This window comes from Protopterus annectens, chromosome 1.part2, assembly GCF_019279795.1.
Source record: "Protopterus annectens isolate FY-2018-M chromosome 1.part2, PAN1.0, whole genome shotgun sequence".
Classification (NCBI taxonomy): Eukaryota; Metazoa; Chordata; order Ceratodontiformes; family Protopteridae; genus Protopterus; species Protopterus annectens.
This window is the reverse complement of record NC_056727.1, coordinates 530,457,220-530,479,605: the sequence shown is the minus strand read 5'-3', so window position 1 is coordinate 530,479,605 and position 22,386 is coordinate 530,457,220. Positions and strand designations below refer to the sequence as shown.

The 22,386-nt window shown below is 41.7% G+C and overlaps 1 protein-coding gene across 1 annotated transcript in view; it reads right to left on the bottom strand.

Annotated features, from left to right (window-relative positions):
* Positions 1 to 22,386, bottom strand: part of RDH13 (retinol dehydrogenase 13) — a 407,557-nt gene that overhangs the window by 182,661 nt on the left and 202,510 nt on the right. The window contains exons 5-6 of the mRNA XM_044057463.1: positions 7,384 to 7,596; positions 7,065 to 7,166 (exon numbers count right to left, since the gene is read on the bottom strand). Of these exons, the coding sequence (XP_043913398.1) occupies positions 7,065 to 7,166; positions 7,384 to 7,596 (315 nt within the window). The remainder of the gene's footprint in view (positions 1 to 7,064; positions 7,167 to 7,383; positions 7,597 to 22,386) is intronic.

The window sequence follows — 22,386 nt, the reverse complement described above, 5'->3', positions numbered from 1 at the left end:
CAAACTTTTGTAAAAACTCGAACAAAACTCAGCAAACAGGCTCTGTAGGAATAATCCAAACACCAAGAAGTTTTTAATGGTTTAATGAAGCGCTTTTCGTCACCTACAATAAGGTAACTTCCTCAAAATACATTCACCAAAAAATGAGGCCATTAAATAGTGAAACAACGTTGTAGATCAACTAGTTAATATGCCAACAAGTAGAAAATCTATTAACGAGTTTGAGCACAGTTTTGTTACTACATTTAGTAAGGATAGCATGCTTATCAGGACTATTCTATATAAAAATTATTGTTAAAGTTCCCAAATCTAGACTTGTATCTCCGAGAGTACGTTATTGCCCAGTGTAATGATAACATTATACTCAAACTCGTTAGCTGAACTTTTACTTGTTTTATCATTGACTTCTTGGTCCCACAAATTGCTGTTCAAAACCATAGTACTAACTTCTATCAAAAAGCATGCGAACAACAGGCGCAGGAGATAACGAATGATTCGCAACATGGGGTTGCTATTGTAAAAAAATAAGACTGGTGACTTTCATATTTTCAATTATTCATCTATTGAAATTGATCCAAATTTAGTTGAACTATTAGCAAAAGGGAACACATTTGTTCCCAGTCGCCATTTTGACATTGTTAAAACAATGAAAGATCTGAAGTTATTTGTGAGAAAGCTCAATTTAAAAATTCTACTGGGTAATTCTGGTGAAACAATTTCCTCTTTTAGGGTGCCTAGTGTGTACAATCCTCCACTACACCCTACTTTAAATATGTTTGAAACTATTACTGAACTAGATTTGAGATACTTTGCAAACAATTATAAAGGTTTACTTAACAACGGCACATACACAACAAATATTACAAGTGATGCTAAATATGTTTAAATCTTTGCACGTGAGAGTTGTTAAACCCGATAAGGGTGGTGGCTTGGCCATATTTGATTCAACAGATTATGTCACTAGAGTACAGACTCTACTAGATAGTGACGCTTATGAAAAAGCTTCAATAAATGAAGTTAATACCGCTTATAAGCGAATTAAAGGCTACATCAATGATTTATTCAATGAAGCAATAATTGATGTTAACCAATATAATTATATGACTATGATATAGCAAAAAATCCCTGTTTTATTCGCAATTCCTAAAGTTCATAAGGATTTGTACAATCCACCTCTTGGACCATTGATAGATGGCCGTGGGTCTATTACTTAGCCTTGTGCTAAAGTTGTGGATAGTATACTAAAAAAGTATTTGGTAACTGAACTACAAGTTTGTAAAGATTCCTGGGCGTTTTTACAAAGCATAAACAACTTATGCTTTGACAAGGACAACAACTGCCTTACTACTGACGTAAAGGAACTTTACACGTCAATCCCACATTTAGAGGGCACAGAATGGGTAAGTTTATTTATCCGCGGAAAAGGGGCATCTAGTCAAGAAATTTATCTAGTGGAAGCACTATTAGACATTATCCTTACTTACAACTTTTTCTCATTTCAAAACGATCTTTACTTGCAGAAGCAGGGTGTAGCCATGGGCTCAACCCTACAGAGCGAGTTTTGCAAACACTGTTTTGGTGTATTGGGAGAAACAGTATGCTTTTGACAATGCTTTATACATGTTTAATATCAAGTACTATACTCGCTTCCTTGATGAAATTTTTATTGTGTTTCGGGGTAATTTAGATACAGCGAAAAACCTACTTGAATATCTCAACAGTTCAACTACCTTTTTAAAATTTACATTTAATTTCCAATTGTCTTGTATTGAGTATCTTGATGTTAGTCTAGTTAAAGATGTGGTTAACAACAGGTATAACTCTAGGATATACAGGAAGGAGACGTATTGCAATGCATTTTTACACTTCTCGAGTTCACATCCTTTACAGCAAAAATGGTCTATAGTAAAAGACCAAATGATTAGAGCTGTGAGGATGGTATCTTTAGATCAAGACTTTTTGGATGAATGTAATTTGCTTGGGAGAATGTTTCGACAAAGAGGTTATCCATCGTCTTTAATCGAAACAATATTTAGTGAAGTATACTTAAAAAGAACTAATGGTATAATTACCCCAATGAGCTTCGAGATGTACAAGAAGGTAGTACTATGGTTATGAACAGCAATTTGGGGGACCAGGAAGTCAATGATAAAACAAGTAAAAGTTCAGCTAACGAGTCTGAGAATAATGTTATCATTACACTGGGCAATAACGTACTCTCGGAGTTACAAGAGTCTAGATTTGGGAACTTTAACAACAACGTTGTAGATCAGCTAGTTAATATGCCAACAAGTAGAAAATCTATTAACGAGTTTGAGTACAGTTCTGTTACTACATTTAGTAAGGATAGCATGCTTATCAGGACTATTCTATATAAAAATTGGGAGCTTATTAAATGAGATAAAACATTATTAGAGAAATTAAGTAATCTTCCTAAAATTATTTTCAGGAGAGGAACGAATTTGAATAGTTTACTAGAATCCCATAGACACAAGATTGCCCATGGACTTACTGGTATGTCTACCTGTGGGTGTTGTAGTATGTGTAAGTTCATCAACACAGGAGGAACATTTATGGTTAATGGAAGAAAGTATCAAATAAAATATAACGAACTGTAATTCAAAAATGATCGTTTATATTGCTATGTGTTGCTCATGTAAAGCATTTTATATAGGTAAAACGGAGCAAAGGCTCCGAGATAGAATCTATGAGCACACTTATGTAATAAGAACAAGTAAAATTGATAATGCTCTTGCTAGACATACTATGACACATGCAGGACATAAATTCATTTTTAAAGCAATAGACCAAATTCAACATCATAATCGAGGTGGCCCTTTAAATCTATTGTTGGAAGAATGCGAACTGGCATGGCAAATAAGGCTGACTGCCTCTGTTGAACCTGGATTAAATGAACATTGTAACATATTATGTCTTCTCAAATTAAGAAGTTTGATAAGAGAAACTAAAACAATTTGAATGTTACTTACATCCAGTACTTATATTTAGTACATTCAACATTCATATATTTTTTTACAGCATAGATCTTTTTACAGTATGGATATTATAATAATTTTTAATGTCTAATTGTCTATTTAAATTGTACCATTTATATGGTTAATAGACTTTGACGAGACATGATTGTGATTAATAGCTGTGTAATGTGTTTTTAATCTGTACAATTAGCAGTTCAAAATGCATTTTTAAGAATTTTATCAACAAGTACTTTTTTATCAATGAGTACTACTTTTTGTAAATCAATACACCTTGCAGGTAGATCAGGTGACTTAATGGCCTCGTTTTTTGGTGAATGTATTCTGAGGAAGTTACCTTATTGTAGGTGATGAAAAGCACTTCATTAAACCAGTAAAAACATCTTGGTGTTTGCATTATTCCTACAGAGCCTGTTTGCTGAGTTTTGTTCGACCTCTTGAATAGTACCCAGAGTCAAAAGTTTCCGAATCACCTCTGGAAAGAAGGACAGTTGTTCAAGAGGGGGCTGAGGAATATCCATAAAAGGGGAAGGGATCTGGGAAGGGATTTTCAGACTGCAAAATACCCCTGGCAGATAATGGACAGAACCCATGGATCCTGAGTAAGCTGTAGCCAAACAGGAAGAGAGACAGAGATGAAAAGAAAGAAGAAAATGGCTGGGAAGAATAGGATAATCAGGCAGCACCTGGTTTCTCAGGAAAAGGAGTCCACTGAGGCAGAGAAGTCTGAGTAGCCTTCACAGGAGGATCTGCTTACCACCCTTTTTACTCTTTGCAGGAGGGCAAGATTACCTATGAAAAAAAGCTAGCTTACTGGGGTAATTTCTCTGAAATTTAGGTACAGGAGAAACAAACATATGTTTAAGTTCCTGTAAAGCCTTGCCCTTATCCTGAAGGGACTTAACCAAAGCAGAAGCAGCTTCGCCAAACAAATATTTATTATCTAGAGGGGCATCCATCAACTTAGCCTTAATATCATCAGGCAAAGGTTGAAGCTGAAGTCAGGAATACCTCCTCATTACTGACCCAAAAGCAGCAGCCCTAGAGGAAGCATCTGCTGCATCATAACTACACCTGATAGAATGCTGAGCCACCTAGGAGGAAGTCCTTAACAGAAGTTTTACTCTCAGAGTCTAGAAGATCAGAAATAAACTGACAGGCCTGGGAAAGGCTAGCCAAGTATTACCCGGACATATCAGTCTAATAATTAACAGCCCTAAAAGCCAAGGTGGCAGAGGTATAAACCTTCATGCATAGCCTTTCTACAGTTCTACTATCTTCATCAGAGGGCAGTAACGTAGAAGGGAGTAATTGAGATAGCTTGTCAGAAGTTACAGACACCACTGAGGGGTCAGCAGGACACTTGTACAAGAACTTACATTCCTTATGCACCCTACAGACTCTATCAGGCTTCCTGTGGGCAAGGGGCTGAGAGTCTGGAGCTTTAGAAGCATTACCAAATGCATCCAACAAAGCAGACAAGACAGCAGGAACAGCAGAAGACCTTAGAGAATCCATTTGCAGCAACTCATAATACTTTTTTTTTTTTTTTTTTTCTCAGAAACCTGAGCACAATCCCATTTGAAGAACTCCATCATCCTAGAGATTGTGTTCCCAAAAGAAATCTCTACAAAGGGAGTATCAGGACTGGTAGATTCTTTTTCCTCAGATCCATAATCCAAAGGAGAAGGAAACTGAGAGGAGTAGGCAAGGGATTCCTCATCTGAATCTGGCTCCTCCTCAGAGGAATCCTGTTCCTGGGTCTTTTAAGGGTCGTAGAGGACCAAAGGGGGCTGGAACAGAAACTCCCTGAGGAAGTTTCATTGCCATTTAAGCACTAAACAAGTCTTAAGTGAAGGACTGCCATTCACTCGGTGGATCCTTAGGAGTAGGAAAAATATGTTTATTATTTTGCTTTTTCTTCAATAGGACGTCTGCCTTATAGAATTCAGAAAGCTCTGACCTAGGATGGCATTCAATAATGGTAGTAGGGACTTCTTCTTTGACTAAGATTTGAAGAACACCCCTAGGCCCCTTGGAGATAATCAGCTGTGGTTCCCCCTGAATATCAGAACCGGACGTCTGCATTACCTCTGCGATGTGCCTAAAGTCGGATCCCCACCAGCCTCCAACCCAGTAGCGGCAGAGGAATCCAATCATAAAATCCAAGCAACCTACAGGCATTCACTCTCCTCGGGAAAGACGTCCGGCAGAGGCTGAACAGAAGATTCCATTCTAGGTTTCTTGGCCTTCTTCACAGACAGCTGTCCCTCACAGTGGGAAGTTCCCTCCATCATGTCCTTTGCAAGAAGCTTAAGATGCTGGTTTTGAAGATAAAGCACCAAAGAAGAAAGTCTACTATGAAAGGTCTTGGGAAAAAAGGACAGACACAACAGGACACATGGTCATGCGAAGCACCAAGGCAAAACAGTCACTATTCCTGGTGGTCTTTATGGGGAATCTGTCTCCCACACTGGCACATTTACCCTTCTTGGATGACAAGAAACTCCACAAACAACAATATAATAAAGGAAAAACAAGTAAAATAAAACCCCAATGGGGCACTTATCTGCAATGGCTTGGTGAACCAGCAATGGAATGGGCATTCAGACCGATGATCAAGCAATGACGTTTGATTGATTGCAAAGAAGTTCTGAGAATGGTAAGTCCAGATGTCACCTTTATGCCCCACTCTATACATGTGATGTACGGTACACCTTAAAGCAACCTAAAAGCTTTGGTATACTAGCTGGATGTCGGTCCACCCTTGGCAGGGGATCCTTAATGTAATGAATACTGCAATAGTGATATGGAAAGATATCAGTAATTATTTGGGAGTGTAATGAGTTGGCAGACTTTAATAATTCCCTTTACACTATTATAACAGAAACAATGGGTGAGCAAATTGATGTAACTAATGAAATTATTTTTTTGAGCTGCGATACAGAACTGAAATTGCCTAGAGATAGTAAAACCTTGCTGAGTTTAATACTGGTGGCTGCCAAAAAAAAAGCAATTACTAGAAAATGAAAAAGTCTAAACCAATTGTATTAGAAGTAGTGAATATAACAACAGAGATAAAACAACTGGAAATAGGATCTTTAGAAAAGGGAAGGAGCAAATTACACAGAAAAAATGGGAATTGTGGGGTCAATGCATGTAGAATAATGTTTTGGAGGAAGAATGAGGTTTAAGGGAAGGCAGAAACTGAATGAGGTTTATAATGTTTGACTGACAATGGCTGGATTGATTTCAAGTGATGTATGATGTTTGCAACATCATGTTTTATATATGACTGCCTATGTCCTAAGTGTTAATTCAACAAATATGTTTCTTGTTAAAAAAAAAAAAAAAAAAAAACAGTAATTAGTTTTTAATTGTTTTAGCTCATCCATTACACCTGCACATTCAGATATACTACATGAACTGCCAGACCTTTCTCTACAGCAGTAGTTACCTGTTCAAAGAATGTTATCAAGTTAGAACTCAGGAACTTCAAAAACACTCATACTGATCTTGATCTGGGAAAAGAGGTTCATAGGTTGTTACTAGGCAAACGACCACTTGGGCCCTTACTAGCCTAACTGCGTAACCCAAACCATTTGGGACCCTAGTATCACAAATGAACAATGACTCTATTAATAAGAGATTTGAAAACAAGACAGGATCATTAAACAGTACCTATAAAATACTACTTAAACTTGAGGTAACACTTGGAAAGTCTCCACAATGTAATATAGTACATGCACCTTGCAAGCGGTGAATTTGTCTGCAAGAGTAATGGAAACAGGCAAATACTGGTGGCAGCAGCAGGGGAGGGAAGCAAGACAAAAAGACAATATTTAATTGACAGCACAGTTAAATCCTAATGCAATTAAACAGTGAAGGTGCTGCCAAGTTGATAAGCAAGTTTAGTTGTACAAGTCAGCATGCTATCACAGCATTTACACCACTGTATGGAGGATATGTGAAACTAGACTGTGTAAATGCAGCAACAAAATAAATCCTATATGACTAATGTGGACATGAAGTGAAGCAACTGTATTATTATTATACTGCACATCTTCTTACCTAGTGTTGTACTTGAAAATGTAGATGTGTGCATTCCTGTGTGTCTTCCCAGTTCTGTACTGGCCACACCTGGATGAAGTGCATTGACTGTAACTTCTGTACCTGTATTACATGAAATAATTACAGCACAATTACTATTTTGTTCCAGAAACAACTGCTGGAAATTCTTCAAGACTTTGTGAAGTGACATTGGTACCCTGATGATAAAATATCATGCAAATTTTATAACCATCTGAGAACGACCACAAAAGCAACAACACATCACAATACGTGTCAACATGAATAACCAGTCCATGCATAAACTAAATTGGTGACTTACCTTTAAGTCGCTTGCTCAGTTCTAATGTAAAAAGCACATTTGCAAGTTTACTTTGACAGTAAGCTGCTTTTGTGTCATATTTTTTCTTTTCCCAATTCAGATCTTCAAAGTCAATCTTTCCAGCAATATGAGCAAGTGAGGAAACATTTATGATTCGACTAGGCCCAGAGTTTTTCAACTTATCAAGGAGCAGATTTGTCAGCAAAAAATGACCTACATAATTAAGAGACGGGACAGTGAGACAAGCATAACTGGTTACTTCTGCTAAATAACATGATACATTCTTACTTTAATAGTTGATCTACAAGTAATCCTCCTTGATGAGTTCTTGGTTGAATTAATGTTCACCAAACACACTTTGGCAAAACACTTGAAAGATTTTGCACTTTGGGACATCTACAAGACAATTATGATCTTTACTGTTATGCATAAAAGTGCTCATCAAATGAGTTTACCTATATGACCCTAGCTACTTAGCAAAAACCTTCCTGCAAACAGAGAAATAACAACAAAGATTTGACATCTATACTACTGATACATACTATTCAAGCATATACTTACCTTTATATACCCTCTTGAGTTACTGGAAACTCCCCAAAATGGGGGCTGGATGAAGCAGACCTTCATACAAAGGGTAATGAATGAAGGTTATAAATAACCTATTAAGGAGGGTAATCTTGAAGATCAACTGCTACGGTAATAACACATTTGTTATATCTATCATTGAACACCCTCCTTGACAGGCTGACTCTCAAACACTGACAAAAGACTCTGAGTAGTGAAGAAAGAGCAATAGGCAAGATTCGGTATTGATAAAGATACCCACCGAAAGGGAGCTGAAGGAATTTACTTTGTGAATCGCAAACACTGATGTGTCAAAAGGCATCAAACATATCTAGTGACACCTCCAGGTGCCTTGCAACAGCATAAGATCCTGCAGGGTAACAATATGAAAATGAATGTGCTGGATGTGCTGACTGGTGTTACTGAGGTTTGGAATGAGAAGAAGCATGCCCATGCTCTTTAGAAGCAGAAAAAGGTGTAAGCAAAGCCTCTCTCCCATTCTGAGAATGGAACAGTCTCTAAAGCCTTGGCATGATCCGAAAGTGCTACTGAAACAGACCAATATGCCAGCACAACTGTGCCCCAGGTCATGACTCTGTCTAGAATCTAGTGGTCCTTCCCGACAGTCACCAGAGTTGAATGAACTTGATGTTCCACCCCCTAAAGTAGAAGTCCCAAACTGGAATCAGTACTGTGGCAAGCCATCTATTTAGGTTCCAGTTCAACAGGGGGCAAGACCCTGTGGTGCTTTCAGTGGTGAGAAGGCCTCTAACTCTTCTGAGGCTTGCCAGGTTTAAAACAGGAGGTGCAAAAGGGTGAACTGCAATGGCATTCCACAGAAGTGAGAGCCAGGTTCCCCTCAAGTATCATTAACTAGGTGATGCGAAGGCTGGCAAAGAGCACTCTACCCCCAAAGAGGGTATCCAGAATCTTGTTTCCGAGTTCCTCCTTAAGAAAGGACAAACTCTGCCACACCATCCTGTAGAAGCACATGATCCAGCATGTGCTCTAGTCAAACAAATTCACTAGCAAAATTATAGAGGACCACAAGTTCACTTTTTAAGGTGAAGAACAGAGTCTATACAAGTCCTTTTAGAGCTTCAAACTTATGTGGATATACAAGCTTTGCCCATTCGGGAATAGAACAGAAGAGGTGAGATGAACAGTTGAGGGCCATTAGCTCCAACATGGCAAAGGAGCACCCTCTTTTGTAATACGTGTCCAAAGCTCTGGGCTTTCTCATCCAGCAGTAAGCTGTCAAAGTGTTATGTTTTCCAGGATTTACATTAGACCAAAGGGATTACTTAGAAGTCTAATCCAATCCAGTCTTTACTACACTGTTTAAACCTAAGCACTTTACAAAATGGCTTACCAACATATTCTGCTATCTAATGTTGCATCACCATCCTTAATGGCTGAGTGAAATGATAATATGGGCTGTCAGTAAGGAGGCATATTAACAATATACTAGCACATCAGTATACTAGCACTTTGTGCTGGCCCTCAAAAGTTATGTCTACAGTACCTGAACATGCATTCTGTATGCTACAACTGAAACAGACAACGTATCACAGCTGTTTGTCTGCAGCTGTCTCTGGGATGATCTGTCAATGAAAGTGCCTTCTGACTTTCATTAGGTTATAATGGTGACTATATGATAAGGCCTGGATGAAATTATGTAAGACTAAACTGCGTAATATAATAAGAATGTATGCAATACACTGCTTCCACATTCACACATTTTTTTCACTTTAGTAGTGGGTACTAACCCTAAACCTACCCCTTTTCCTAACCCTAAACCTACAGTGTAACTTAAAAAGGCTTCCTGTAACACTGTCACTACACAAGACATACTTGGACACACAAGCATGCACACAAACACACACACTAACAATGCTACATCTATTTTTTTTTAACTTATCCTTTCATTGACAGGGTTGGTCCTACTAGGCTAGTAGTCTCATTTCAGGGGAGACCTGCGGTGGATAGGGAACTTGGCCAGGGTATTTGGGAACTTCCCCTACCTGGCAGTATTGTGAGTGGGACTCACTTTGCAGGAGCACTTCCTGTTTCCATTCTGGGTGGAGTGGCAGCCCAGGGAGACAGGGAGGCAGATGGAAAGAAATGGAGTGGTGAAAGAAATGGAGGAGAAAGCAACTACCAAGACTGGAGAAAGTTTGCAGGATTCTGAGATGTTTCAAAGAAATCTGTTTGATGGAGATGTGTCAGCAAATGATGGATGTATAATTACAACCCTCCAATTGTGAGCCGCAGTGGTACAGCGGTAGCATTGTTCCCTCACAGCAAGAGGTTCTCCTGTTCGATTCTCGGCTGGAGTGCCTTCTGTGTGGAGTCTGCATGTCCTCCCCCGGTTGAGTGGCCTCTGAAAGACATGAGTGAATGAGCTTGCCTTCGCTGAAGGTTGGGCGTCGGGCTGGCAACTCAGCACCATAAAAATCTACTGCCAATCATTAGCGGACCGGAGTTCCGCTGTGGTGACCCCTAACTGGGAAAAGTCAAAAAGACAAACAAGTAAGGAGGATTGTGGGATAATTTACTTAAAGAAATAGTGCTGCAGAGTGAGCCAGAAAACAAAGGAGACATTTATTGGTGGGACACAAAAGGAGGATGCACAGACAATCCTGCGTGTGATGGAAAAAAAAAAACATACACAGAGAAAGTAAAAGAAGGCAAATGGGGAGTAGCAGAAATGAAAGCAGAAGAAAATGAAAAACAGAAGTACTGTATGTAGTAAAGATTCAAAGTAAAGAAGACAAAGAAACGGACAGGTATGAAGTGTGGGACAATTTAAAAGCTTCTTTAGGTGTAAAAGCACATGGGGTAAGGAGCATTTATTCTTATCAACAAAGAACACTTTTGCGACATTATATTTGAGACTGTTTTTTCAATGGAAAATTTTCTTGGATAATATGAACAAAAGAAAGTCTGTAACCCAAGAAATCTTTATGTGATTAAAGCATTTTACTGGGAAGCAAAAAAGAAAATTCATGTATAAGTTTTGAACAGAGGTGGAAGGAAAGAGTTTGAAAGGACATTTGAAAACTTTATGTAAAGTAGTACTGGACATTGCAAAAGTTTATGATGAAAGGGATTTTTTGTGGAAAAGGACATTTAATAAGTAATTGTGATAAAAAAATGCTATATTTGTAGGGAATGAGACACAATGGAAAAAATAAAATAAAATGTGAATTGAAATGTTATAAATGTAACAAAATTGAACATTTATGGATTGTTATTGTTCTGGAGCTTTTCTCCCTGGGCCTCCACTGAAAATGGACAGCTCTGTCAAGTCGGATCTCCCCGGTAAACAAATGTAAAATAAATAAATAAATATAAAAATAGGCAAAGGAATGAAAAGGATAAATGAGAAAGCATGGAATGAAGAAGGAAAGAGATTGTTATGTAAAGATCATATTACTATGAGAACATTTTATAAAAATTAGTCTGAATGGCGGATATTTATGAAAAATATAAAAATGCTTTTTAGAGTGGCAATATGAAGTGAGAAAAGTAGAGAAAGAAAAATATAAAACAACATAAAATGACGAATAGGAATATTTAGAACATAATGATAGAAAGTACTCTGACAAATAAAAAGTATATGAAAAAATAAGAAAAATACAAGAATTGTTATATAAGCAAATATATTTTTACAAGGCAAAAGAAAAGTATCAGGTTACATAAGCAGATTAGTAAAAGAAGAAAAATGTAAAAGGAGAAACAGAACTCGGGAAAAGATTATGAACTGTGTAGTATAATATGTACAAGAGATGTTTATAGAAAAAAAAGATAGTGCAAACACATGGAAAGTAAGAAAACAGGTAAAAAAAGAAAATGAAGAGTTGGAAAAGAAGATTTCTTTAAATAAGCTAGATAAAGTATTAGGATAAGAAAATACAGATTCAGGTGCAGAACCAGAAGGAACAGGGGGTGAAATGTATACACATTTAAGGGGTTGGCAACATTTTTTTAAAGATTTTGAATGAATGGTTAAATGAAGGCATTATTTATAAAGAATTATACAGTGGAATACTTAAATTCATATGAAAGAAGGAAGACAGAAGACAATTAAAAAATGAACACTGACAGCATTGAATAATGATTATAAGATCTTTATGAAAATAATACAAAAGACATTTGAAACTAAAATGGAAAATATTATGGAAGATAGTATATAATATAAAGGGGAATAGTTGTCAAGAATTATTAATGATAGTTTGAGAAATTGTGAATATTACAGCTGGGCACAGCCTACAATATTCTCGAATATCCTGAACCCCCCCCCCCCCATTATCCAACCTACTTACTGTCTATACTACAAACCGGTACCTAAGATCTAGTGAAAAATCTCTCCTCTCCACAACCAAGGCTAACAATAACGCAGGGAAAGCACTCTACTCCCACACCATTGCTAGAAATTGGAACTCTCTTCCCCTATCCATGTCCACTTCCCCCTCCAAATCCATATTCAAAAACTCCCTCCAAATCCATATTCAAAAACTCCCTCAAATCGCATTTTCTTTGTACCTGGTTATGCCCTGGTATCACATAACCCTACCCACACTGCTATTAACTCCCCAAACGCCTTTCTGATCACATGCTGGAATCTCTGATCCTCTGTACGCTTGATAATCTGAAAGGGTACTTTTAACTGTAGAATCTTACTTGATATATTTGCCTCTCTTACCAATGTATAACTGACATTGTCTTTTTACCTATGTTCTATATCTTCTTTTACCTGGAGTGTTTTATTAATTTCTTATTATATTACTATGCTCAGCATACATGATGAAAAGTACAGTTTTGTACCTACCATAAATGTAGATGTTCGAGGATTCCATTGCTGCAGTCCTTACTATTGGGTATAGTCCGCTGTCCAGTCGGCCCGAATACCAGAGTATAAGGCTGACGTCGGTCAGGGCGCATTAGACTGACGTCAGTACGTCAGGGTACTAATGCGCATGACCGACGTCATATCCTCAGTCTTTTCTTGCCCCAGATGTCAGAAGACCCTAAAAAGACAAGGCTCAAAATACCTGCACCAAAAATATATACAATATATACAAGAATATATACAAAAATATCAGCATGTAATCTCACCTACACAACCACCCCTAAACACAGAGGGGAAGGAGGGAGGGTAAATTGGACTGCAGCAATGGAATCCTCGAACATCTACATTTATGGTAGGTACAAAACTGTACTATGTTCTTCGTTTCCCATTGCTGCAGTCCTTACTATTGGGTAGAATCCCAAAGCAGAGGTAAGGGAGGCTGGCAAATCATAAAGAAGTAGGAGCTGACAACATGCCTTGCAAAACAGCTGTGGCAAAACCAGCCCTAGACTTAGAGTAGATAGGAAGGTGATAATGCTTAGAGAAAGTATGCACTGAACTCCAAGTAGCTGCTTCCAAAATATCCTTAGTTGCCACCCCCCTTAGAAATGCTGTTGAAGTGGCAGTAGCCCTAGTGGAATGAGGCCTAATCCCAGCTGGAATCTCCTTGCCATGATGGGAATAACAAAATGCAATGCAAAAGCCAATCCACCTAGAAATAGTTTGTTTTGACACAGGCTTGCCCTGTGAACTCAAAGCAAAAGAAACAAACAATTGCTGAGACTGCCTAAAATCCTTAGTCCTGCTTAAATAATAATGCAATTGCCTGTGTACATCTAAAGTGTGCAAAATCTTTTCCCCTTTATTTTGGGGATCTGCATAAAAAGTAGGCAAATGAATAGTTTGGTTTAAAGCCACACTAGAGACCACCTTAGGCATAAAGGAAGGATTAGTACGTAATGATACCCTATCCTTATGGAAAATCAAAAAGGGCTCTACTGCCATAAGGGCCTGCAACTCAGACACCCTTCTTGCAGAAGTAATAGCCAACAGAAAAGCAGTCTTCCATGACAAGTATTTCAATTCAGCAGTAGCCGCAGGCTCAAAAGGTTGTAGAGTAAGTTTTTCCAACACAAAATTGAGATCCCAAGCAGGAGTAGGAGCTCTATTGGGGGTCTTATATTCTTTGCCCCTCTAAGAAACTGCTTGAACAAAGGATGCGAAAACAATGGAGGGTCACAATCATAGTGAGCTGAAATTGCTGCAGCATTAATCTTAATGGAAGAGAAGGACAAACCTTTGTCCAATAACTCAGTAAGATATTGAAGAGCCACACTCAAATTAGGCTCAGAAATCTCCAAATTCTTTGCTGTACACCAAAATAAAAATCTCTTCCATTTTTCTGCGTACACTTTCCTTGTACTAGGTCTTCTAGCTTCCATAATCACATTTAAAACTTGTTGAGGAAGTTGAGACCTGCTGTGTTTCAAGAGAGAATATGCCAGGCTGTTAGATGAAGAGAGTGAAGCTTGACATTGAGCAGATGACCGTCCTTCTGAGATAACAGATGAGGAATCAGAGGTAAAGGCCATGGAGGCTTCATTACCAGACTCCGTAGTAGTGGGTACCAGTGTTGCCGTGGCCAATCTGGAGCTATCAAAATCATCCTTGGCCTGTCTTGTCTGACCTTTAATAGTACCCTTGGAAGAAGAGGCAGAGGTGGAAAGGCATACACATGAAGGTTTTTCCAACTGAAAGACAGAGCATCCACTTTCCAAGCTGTGTGATGAAACCCCTTTGTGCAATACTTTGGCAGCTGGTGGTTTAGTGGAGAAGCGAACAGATCTATGTCTGGAGTTCCCCATGACACTGTCAATTTCTGAAATACATGAAGATCCAGTTTCCACTCGTGGGGATCCATGATTTGTCTGCTTAACACATCTGCTAAGGAGTTCTGTGCTCCTGGCAGAAACCTTGCCTGAAGAGTTAGTTGCAAGCTTAGCGCCGTCTCCCATAAAATCATTGCTTGCCTGCATAGAGGATAAGAATGTGTTCCCCTTGCTTGTTGATGTACCACATGACAGTTGTGTTGTCTGTTAGAATCAACACCTGCCCTGGAAGAAGTAACTCCTTGAAAGCCATTAATGCAAACTGGACTGCTAACATCTCCTTCATGTTGATATGTAGATGCTGTAGTCTGGCAGGCCACTTGTCTTGTATCCACTTTCCATTTAGATGAGCTCCCAAGCAATGTCCGAGGCATCTGTCGTTAAAATCTGACTCGCCTCTGGCCGGGTCACAGAGAGTCCCTTGTTTAGGTGACATTCCTGAGCCCACCACAAAAATTCTTTTTGAAGGCAAGGTATTATTTGAATGACAGTGTCCAAATCCTGGCAGTGCTGTGTCCATACATTTTGAGATACCATTGTAGCTTCCTCATATGCAGTTTGGCATTGGGAAGCACCAGAATACAAGATGCCATGAACCCTAATGCTTGCAGGACTGTCCTTGCAGTCAGCACGGACTGATGAGATAGTTGATGGAAGTAAAGTGATAGACTCTTTTGTTTGTCCGGGGTTAAAAAGGCCATCTGGGCTGCTGTATTCAGTCTCACACCCAGAAAGCACATGTCTTGAGAGGGTACTAGACTGGACTTTATTTCGTTCACAGAATACCCTAGGCATCTTAGCACTGCTATAACATATTCCAGATGCTGTAGAAGGTCTTCCTTTTCTTGAGCCAAAATCAGGCAGTCGTCCAAGTAAGGATAGATTTGAATTCCTTGTAGCCTGAAGTAAGCTATCACTGGAGCCAGAACCTTTGTGAATACTCTGGGCGCAGTAGATAAGCCAAAGGGCAATGCAGAGAACTGATAATGAGAAATCCTCAGGAGGAGAAGCTGTAGGAGTGGAATCATCCACATCTGAATCAGAATAAGTAGGATACTCCTGCAAATCTTCCGCAGAAGACTCAGAAGCCTCTGAACACTGTTCAAAACTATCAAACTCCGGTTCCACCCTAGGCCTCTTATCAGGAGGGGGCATAGAACCTCTAATCATAGTAATCAAATCTTCTGCCATTTTAAGCATATGTTTCTTAGGTACAGAACCCGAAATGCTAGGAGAAGCCCCCCCTGAAGCTGAACTAGGCCTACCTCTCAAAGAAGTTTTAGCAACAGAAGGAGAGGCTCTAACTACCTTGGGAAGAGAGGGAAGAACAGTTACCTGAGAAGCCCCCTCAGCCTGGCCTACCTCCTGAGAAGGCACATCCTGTAACAGTAAAGTTTCTGCCTGAGACTCCATGGAAACTCCTGGCAAAACCTCTGTCTCCACTGAGCCTTCTAAAGAACCGACGTCCGGGACTGCCGGTTCATCAACCCTAGGCTTCGCTGTTTTGTCCTTGCGCTTCTTGGACGAAGCGGCGGAGCATCCGGCGGCATTTTATAATTACAACGCTTCCCAAACACTAACCTGGCACAGTCTAACCTCCTCTTAATAGTGCGTTTGTTAAACCTAGCACAAGAGCGGCAACCAACAACGTCGTGCTCAGGCCCTAAACAAGGTATACACAAGGTATGATAATCCCTATGAGGTATCTGTTTCCCACAAGAAATACAGTTATTCACTTTTTCTGACATCCGGTTAAATACTGAGGCAAGAAAAAAACAAAATGTTCCCCAACGGGGTACTTAGCCAACTCTGCTTCGGTCTGAAACTCCGGTTTCGGAAATATTTCAGAACGCCAACCTGCACTCGCAAAACTGCTTCTGCATCGGACCATGCGGCAAAAAAGACTGAGGATATGACGTCGGTCATGCGCATTAGTACCCTGACGTACTGACGTCAGTCTAATGCGCCCTGACCGACGTCAGCCTTATACTCTGGTATTCGGGCCGACTGGACAGCGGACTATACCCAATAGTAAGGACTGCAGCAATGGGAAACGAAGAACATCCTGTTTTGTGTAGTATGCTGGATGTACTGTAACTGACATTGTCTTTTACCCATGTTCTATATCTTCTTTTACCTGGAGTGTTTTATTAATTTCTTGTTATATTACTATGCTCAGCATATATGATGTAACCTGTTTTGTGTATTATGCTGGATGTACTGTATTTGTATAACTTGATGACGGAGCTTTTCTCCCCGGGCCTCCGCTGAAAATGGACTTGGTCCAGTCGGAATTTCCTGGTTAACAAATGTAAAATAAATAAATAACTGCGGATCCAAAGGAAGCCCTGCTCCTGGAGACAATGTCAAGCTTATGATGAGTAACAAAGGTGTGAGGAGTAGACCAGGTGGCTGCCGCACAAATTTAATCTATGGAAAAACAGGCCAGATAGGCAGCTGACGTAGCCATAGATCTACTGGAATGAGCTCTGACTGGTCCTGGTAAAGGTAAACCTTTAGACAAATAGACCAAAGAAATATACTTCAAAATCCAATGAGAAATAGTAACCTTAGAAACTGCCCGACCCTGTCTGTTAAGATAAAATGCCACAAACACTTGGTCAGATTTGCGGAAACTCTTGGTTCTATCCAACAGAATCATAACTGTCTATGAATATCAAGAGTATGCAACAAATATTTCCCTTTATTGGAAAAGCTAGGGAAGAAAACTGACAATTGAATTGACTGATTCAAATTTGCCCCTGTAGCTATCTTAGGCATGAAGGATTGGTTTGGAGAGCCACTCTATTCTTTATGAAATACCATGTAAGGTGGCTTGATAGAAAGAGCCTGCAACTCTGAAACTCTTCTTGCCGAAGTTATGGCCACCAGAAAAGCAGCCTTCCATAATAAAAGTTTCATATCGCATGTAGCAGCAGGCTCAAAGCAACTCTGTGTAAAAGACTGCAGCATAAATGAAAGATCCCAAGGGTGAGAAGGATCTTTGACAGGGGGATGGAGCAGAAAAACACCCTTCAAAAATGCCTTGCAAAGGCGAGAGGAAAAAGTAGGTTCCTTGCAAACATGGAAATTAGAAATAGCCGCCAATTGCACTTTGATAGTAGAGAAACTAGCCCCATCTTGAAAAAGTGAAGAAAAGAACAAGAAGATATATGGGATGGGAGGTGAGAAGGGATCCAGATTCCACTACTCAGCCCAAATAGAAAACCTTTTCCACTTACTCTCATATACCTTTCTGGAGAACACCTTCTGACAGGCCAGAATAATGTTTCTGATGGGTGATGTAAGCCTGGACTGATACAGGATTATGGGAAGTGAATAAACCATGCAGTCAAATGAAGAGTCTGAAGGTTGGGGGTCGGAAGCTGTGAGGGTTGGGAAATCAGATCCGGAAGGGGATCTAATACCCAAGGGGGTACTTCAGATGAGACTGTAGGAGAGAAAACCACACCTGCCAAAGCCAAAAGGGGGAGATGAGGATCAAGGTGGCCTTGAGGCGTCTAGCTTTCTGAAACACTCTGGGAATGACAGGTACAGGGGATAGGCATAAAGGAGACCCAAAGGCCAATCGTGAACCAGAGCATCCCTTGGGGACTCCCCGACAGGGACAATCGGGGAGAAATACCAGATGCATTTGCGGTTGTGAGGAGAAGTGAACAGATCACAGCTTGGACAACCCCAGTGAAGGAAAATCTCTCTCACCACTGAAAGATTGAGGGACCACTCATGAGGACTCAGGATGGCCCTGCTGAGTCTGTCTGCCAACATGTTGGACTCACCGGGAATGTGAATTGCAAGGAGAGAGCTCCCAGAGGACATTGCCCATTCCCACACCCTAATGGCCTCACGATAAAGCAGGTAACAGCGTGTGCCCACTTGCTTGTTGATGTACCACACAACTGCCATGTTGTCCATGTGAACTGCAATGGTACTCAGTGAAAGGCAGTCCTGAAAAGCTTGCAATGTGAGAAGGACAGCTCTCATCTCCAGTACATTTATGTGCAGTTTGGTCTCTGCAGAAGACCTCGTACCTTGGACCGTCTTTCCCTGATAATACCCCCCAACCCCAACAAAGAACCATCCTAGGTCAATGTGGCATTGGGGGGAGGAAGAGAAAATGGTTTGCCTGCTAGGAGGTCAGGAGACTGAATCCACCAAAGAAGATGACACCTGCACAATGGAGTGAGAAGGAATGAGACCATCATCGGATAACACAAAGAAGACCACTGGAACGCTAGAGTCCACTGCGGAACGCTCATGTAGAATCTGGGTAACAGCACCAGATAGATCACTGCCACCATGGACCCTAAGGCCCTGAGAATAAGGTGGACCTGAGGATGAGTCAGATCTAGAAGGCAATGAACTTGAGCTCTGATTAGAAGCACACAGTGGAGAGGGAGTGCTGCAATCTCTGACACAGTGTCCAACTGAATGTTGATAAACTCCAAATTTTGGGATGGAATCAGATTTGATTCACTGTGATTTCTAACTGGTCAAATAGGCTAAGTATGTACTGAGTGGCTGTGGCCAGTCAGTGCTTTGTAGGAGCTGCGAGGAGCCAATCGTTGAGATAAAAAAAACACCTGGAATCCCTGCAGTCTCAGGTGAGCTGCAATCACTGCCAAACACTTGGCAAACTCCCAGGGGGCTGTGGTAAGACCAAAGGACAGGGTCCTGAACTGACGATGATTGGCCCCTACACGAAAGCGGAGATGTCTCCTGGAGCACCTATCTAGTTTTATATAATAGTACACATCCTGGAGATCCACTGAGCACATCCAATTGTCCTTGTGCAGAAGGGGCATGATAGACTGGACAGCGATCATCCAGAACTTCGACTTCTTGACAGAGAGATTCAACATGCTGAGGTCCAGAATTGTACACAGGTCCCCTGTCTTCTTTGGCACCAAAAAGAAATGACAGTAAGTTCTGGATTCTCATTGCCCTGGGAGGACCTCTTGGATGGCTCTCTTCAGAAGAAGTTTGAACACTTCTTGCTGACCCAACTCCCTTTGATAGGGTGGTGCATTGGAGAGGTATTTCCTGATTGGAGGGGGTGAATGAGAAAGGGGAATAAAACAGCCCCTGGAAATAACGTTTAGCATCCAGCGATCTCTTGTAATATTTGCCCAGGCCAAAGGGTGAAATGATAAATGACCCCCGACTGCCTCCAGGGCAGGACAGTCAGGCAGTGCCTCAGGAGTGCTGGGGGGCTTCTCAGAGAAGGGTTCCCTGGAGCCCTGACTTTGCAGATCCCCTCTGCCCCTAGGGTGGCGTCAGTCATTGAGCAGTCTCCCACATGTAGAAGAGGGCTCGTGCTGAGCATCTTGAAATGAAGACTACGACTTATGAAACCACATTTTTCTAGTCACTTGTGTCTTGAAGAAGGACCACGCTGAGGGGTAGAAAACTTGATTCCCACAGCTGACAAGGTCTTGCCTTGCTGCTCACTGCGGGTGAGTGTTTCTTTGACAGAAGGACCAAAGAGGGTAGATCCATTGAAGGAGATGTTGCTGAAGGACACCTTAAAGGACTCTGCAAAGGCACAGCCAGGCATGGCATGGAATAGTGATGCCTATACCCAACACTCGAGAGGTGCCTTCCGTAACATTGGAAATCATCAAGGAATTAACCAGGGAAGTGAGAGTAGACAGCGTGGGGGAGACTTTACTTAGTTCCCAGACAGGCAGCAACTCAGAAAGGGAAGTAGTAAGCTCCTTGCCCAAGTCCCTCTGGAGTCGAGTGAAATGTGCCAATTAGTTAAGCACCCGCAGACCGAAGGTAGCTGAGGTGAAGACCCGCTTTCCGTGTCTGTCAATTGCCAGGACTCTTGGTTAGGGGGATGAACAGACGTACTTTGTTCAGCCAATTCTTTCTTATTGGCAGCAGCTACCATAATAGCATTAACTGGTACGCCCTTAAACCAAAAAAACTGTTGGTCGGAGGGGGGCTCAGGAACTTGGCATGTATCGGTACTGGCTCCACAGTATCGGCTCCTTCCATGCTCTGCTGGCGATAAGGTCTATGAGTTCGTCAGCAGGGGGGACTCTGGAGGTAGATGGTCCCGTCCCGAAAGCCTTCAGGAACACGGACTCCTCGGAGGATGGGGGTAGGGAAGACCATTCCACCCTTAAGCTTGAGGATTTTTAAGATGTCCCCAAAGGAGACATCCTCTAGTGGAGATCTGGGGGAGCCGTCCCCTATATCAAGGTCAATATCCTCAGTGAGAGACTCCACAGGGGAGTCCAGGTACCCACTCTTGCATGATCTCTTCCGAGGCACCTCCTCCTGGTGGGCTCAGGGGAGGATTTGGAAGATGGGGGAACCCCGAGGGGGTGACCCCCACCTGAAGGCAAGTCAGAGGGCTCACCAGGAACAAGATGAGAACAGTCTGGCTCTAGGGGCTGGGATGGGCCCTCGAAAGCCGGGGAGGATCTCTGGTGGAGGAAAAAGTCTTCTCTACTACATGGAAGGCCGAAGGACTGGACAACGCCCCATCTGCACTCCTGGAAGGCAGGCCCATCTGAGAAGAGGAAACAGAGCATGCCAGGGCATCTGGACAGTAGTGGCCCGAATGGTTGAGGGTCGAAGCACCAAGGGGAAGGGACCAGTCCGAAAACACAGGTCTGGAGCCCTCACCCAAAGACTCCGGGGTGACAGGTTGGGCCCGGGACTCTGTCGGCTCAGGGGGAGGCCGAACAGAGATAGTCAGGGACTCAGACAGGGCAGAGACAGAGTGGCCTCCAGGGACCCGCATCTCCTCCAAAACCACCTGGATTGGATGAGAAGAAGACAACAAAGGGGTAGGAGATGAATCCCTGGCCAGATGGGCAGGGGACGCAAAGAGCCCAGACTCAATCTGAACTTAAGAAAGGACCTCATCCTGTTCACAATGGAGGGGAGCAAGCTCCTGCAGAACCTAGAAAAGACGGCTGACCTAGGACCCAAGGACCTCTCATGCCTATCTGGAGATCGTCTCCTGCTCCTGGAAGCAGAAGGGGACTGCCCCAAGCCAGAAGCCAAAGGGGAGTCATCTATAATAATTGTGGGATCCAACACCAATCCCAGATCCATCCACCTTGGATCCAAAGATAAATGAGGATTTGAACGTTTGGGTCCCACATGACTGGGATCCAAGGAAGTCGGATCCGTGGCAGGTCCAAATCTGGTCAGATCCGAAGGCCTTGGATCCGGGAGTAGATTCCCATTACCTTGGATCCAAAGGCCTCAGAGTGGAAGCCTTGGATCCAGAGGGAGAGTCGTGGGATCTAGGATCTGAAAAAATCAGATCTGATGGAGCAGAGGCTGGAGCCAGATCCGAGGAACTTGAATCTGACAGCCCGGCCTTTTTTGAGAAAGACGATCTGGGAAGAGAGGTGGCTTTCCCTTTGTGGGCAGAGGGTCCAGACCTGACTGGGGCCTGGACTAAGAGACCCCCCTAGACCATACTCTTCAATAAGAGTTTACTCCGGTGCTCAACCAAGGCCCTGGGGTTGAATGTGGAACAAATGTCGCATTCAACCTCCAAGTGGTCGGCGTTCAGACAACAGAGGCACTCCTCATGTGAATCGGATATGGGCATCTTCCGACCGCATGAGGAGCAACTTTTAAACCCAACCGGTTTGTTAGACATGTTGAAACAACCAAGCAACTGCCAAAACCTAAGGGAACCAC